Source organism: Trachymyrmex septentrionalis, unplaced genomic scaffold, assembly GCF_001594115.1.
Source record: "Trachymyrmex septentrionalis isolate Tsep2-gDNA-1 unplaced genomic scaffold, Tsep1.0 scaffold16, whole genome shotgun sequence".
NCBI classification, from domain to species: domain Eukaryota; kingdom Metazoa; phylum Arthropoda; class Insecta; order Hymenoptera; family Formicidae; genus Trachymyrmex; species Trachymyrmex septentrionalis.
The window spans coordinates 3,693,968-3,697,457 of record NW_017304758.1 but is presented as its reverse complement, the minus strand read 5'-3'; the positions used below and the strand labels follow the sequence as shown (position 1 = coordinate 3,697,457).

Below are 3,490 nucleotides of genomic sequence, written 5' to 3'. Positions count from 1 at the left end.
GCTTCCGTTTTGCAGCGTTTGTATTTCCTCTTGATATTATTGATATTACGCATGGGACATCTGTGCTCTCCCGTGCGATATATCGGCAATATCATGCGTCGCGGATTCTTGAAGCACTGTTCTTTGTGATATAAATGCGGAAATATGGTATGAATCCCCCTCCCCCCATGTCTTTGTAACCAAACACTTTCTATACTTTGTGCAATACATTATGTAAAATTGAATCGATACGACCAAAGTAGCTATAAAGTTACCCCGTGGAGATAACGAAATTCGTCCGTTTTGATATAAGTTTTGTTACAGTCTTTTTGGAAGAAAAAAATTTTCTTTCACAAATACACACGCATACCTAAACATGAAACAAAAAAAGATATCGTGTTCTGGCAAGAAAGAATGGTAGAAACGAGGACAAATGTGGCTTACCATAATTTTTCTGAAACGTTAGAAATTGTGTTACATACGTATAAATCTAAATCACGATTGCAATCAGGAAATTTTTATGGTCGCGCAATTTATGATAACCTTGTTACGCTTTAATTAACGGAATAAGTTCACTGTTCAAGTGCATTTTTTTTCCACGAAGGTTCGTTCAAAGAACTTTGCCACTAATTATATAGAAAATTAGGTTCCGGTAAAATGAGTTAATTTTCATATATAATGTAGCTTATAATGTTATGAACAAAAGTCGTAGATACAAGGCTCAATTATGTATCAAAGGTGTAAAATTTATGCTCACAGAGCATTTTTGATACACCATTCCAGCTGTTATTTTATCATTTTGTTAAATTTGATATTAAAAACGTCAATTTGACATCAAAACGATGATAAATAACATCAACTTGTTTGTTGAGACAGTTAAAAAATTATTTATTATTGAGCTTTCTATGATATTTTTTGTTCACCATATTGTAAGCTACATTATATATGGAAACTAATCAACTCATTTCTTCAAAATTCAATTTTTTATATAATTAATGTAGAGTCCTTTATCTGTGACTAAAAATCATATAAATGTATCATATTGCGTATTACAAATCTATTTAATAGTTTATTTCTTAGTAATCTTTTTCACAAATTTAATAAATTGTAGCAATTTCAAAATAAGTTCCATCTTTAGCAAAACATTTGTCGAAAATTAACCAGAGTTAGCTGGGAATTATTTAATGGCACTTTATTCGCCAATCGCCTATGATTTATGCAATATTCATTGGTTCGTGAAACTAGGCATCGAAATTAGGCACCATTAACTAAACTTTCACAATCATAAGTATGACAGTTAAATACAGTCACTATGATCTAGATCTCGTAATAGCAAAGTAATAGTTTACTTGTATGAGACATTTTAACGTCGCGATGTTATCTAAATTTATTATAAAAATTATCACTATATATTATTGAAAACAAATATCTCATATATTAATTTCATATACTTTTCATAATTATGCCACAAAGAAATAAATAATATAAAATAATAGAATAAAATATAAAAAATCAAGGCAATAGGAATCCGCGCTATATTTCGTACGCTAACAATTGATATAAATATATAAATGTAAAAGATGTTAGTCAAATAATAAAATTAATAATACATTGTCATCTCTTAAAACTAAGAACGAGACGAATAAAATGATTTTGTATATTTATTATATTTTGAATTGAAAGAATTTTAATTTTTTATTCTTGTGCTAAAATAATAGAAACTTAATGACTTTCAATTATAATTAAAGACATAAATAATCAGCACATATAATTAACACAATTATAATTAAAAACATAAAATAATCGAAAAAACTGAAGTTCTATCTATAAACTTCAAAGTTCAAAATTTCACAACGCCAATTTTTAAAAATCACAATTTACAGAAGTAAAAGGAGATTCTTTGAAGGCGCGCACTGTAGACGAAACTTTTAATAATTCTCAAGCAAAGAAGAAATGAAAAACAGCAAGAGATCCCTCAACAGTTCCCGAGAAAATCTCTTCAGTTCTTAAGAAAGTTTTTCTCTTGTTGCTTAGATCTGATTTACACAGTGCTTTTTTTTACTACCAACTAATGTTGTCTAACGAATAAGAAAACCAGCAGCTAAAAAATCCGATTCTAAAAATTATATCTTTTAACTGCTAGTTTTCTAAAAAAAAAAAAAATATATAATTCATAGATATGTAATTTATAGAATTATATTTTTTAAATCAGGTTTTAAAAACCCACAGATTAATTCAGCTTCCTCTACGTTGTAAAAAAAAGAAATGATTGAAAATAATTTTTAAATTCTCTCCAACTGTACAATCAGCAACGATGTCAAATACATTTCAATCTCCATGATAAATCGAAGATATCGGAAGATTACAGCACATGCCGCGTGACATGTTAAATGTTGTCAAATGTCGTGTCAAATGTTGTGGGGGTTTTCTACATCGGGGTGCATAAACAGCAGATAAACTCACTTGGGGCGAGGGGCGTCGGGTAGGTCGCATGGTAGACGACACGCTGTGGATTCGAATGATTGTAGCCCGCCATTTCCGCGATGCTGGCGCGTGCTCGCGCTGCTTGGATCTTACCGATCGTCTTGGCCGATCGTCATCGTCCTTGAACGTACGCGAGACGAGAGCGTGGCTGGGCCCTGGCGGGCATCCCTGGACGGACCCTTTCTCGTGATGGGTCCACGTCCTTGGGAGACGGTCGCGTATCTGATATGACTGCTGTCTGTTGATGATCGCGCTGCTTCGATCGGGACGAGCTGAGGGGGTGGTCCTTCTTTCGTCAGGACAGTTTACCAGCCGCGGGGTCCAGGATGCAGGGACGGCACTCGGATTGACGTTGTCCTCGGCGTTGCGAAGGTTGCGCTCCCGGATGACGACGACTCCCTCTGGAACGGCAGGACATATCCCCCAAAGGAGCTTGCACGCGGGCCGGATTATGTTATTCGAGACCGGATATCGATCGACGGTGTCACGAACGTGTCACTCTTCGCTCTATCCCGTCTTTTCTGAATCTCTCCTCTAAATGTGAGATCTTAGTTGTCGGAATTGAAGTTCTTGCAGTTTCGTATCGAAGGACACACGTGGAAGTGCACGCGGAAACACGAATAGGATCGATCCTCCGCTCCCTTTTCGCACTCTCCCAAGTTTCTCTCTCTCTCTCTCTCTCTCTCTCTCCCCTCTCTTTCTCTCTTGCTCTCTCGCTCTCGCTTTCGCTCTCTCTCTTTCACGCTTTTTTGTTAGATTCTTCTTCTAGTATAAAAAATTGGAGCTCCACTGTATCTCTACGTGACGCTTGAAGCCAACCCTTTTTCGTGAACGTTCCTTCCTTCCGTCCCTCGTTGATTGCTGCTCGCGATTCTTCTTGTTCTCGTAAACGTTTCTTGATGTGGACACCTTTCTAATCACAAATTACACTCTATTCTTTTTTTTTTGAGTTCTTTCTTCTTCTCTCTTCCGAAATCTCAGATCCCAGATCTTTATTCTTTCTCTTTCTCTCTCTCACACACTTCTT

The 3,490-nt window shown here is 35.7% G+C and overlaps 1 protein-coding gene across 4 annotated transcripts in view; it reads right to left on the bottom strand.

The window, feature by feature from the left end:
• Positions 1 to 3,490, bottom strand: part of LOC108746041 (calmodulin-binding transcription activator 2) — a 59,360-nt gene that overhangs the window by 27,341 nt on the left and 28,529 nt on the right. The window contains exon 1 of one of the 4 annotated variants that reach the window (XM_018482536.1): positions 2,443 to 3,463. The exons of the other annotated variants lie outside the window; for them this stretch is intronic. Coding sequence (XP_018338038.1) covers positions 2,443 to 2,515 — 73 coding nt within the window. The 5' untranslated portion in view covers positions 2,516 to 3,463. Of the gene's footprint in view, positions 1 to 2,442; positions 3,464 to 3,490 lie in introns of those variants that run through there. 4 annotated transcript variants of the gene reach the window in all.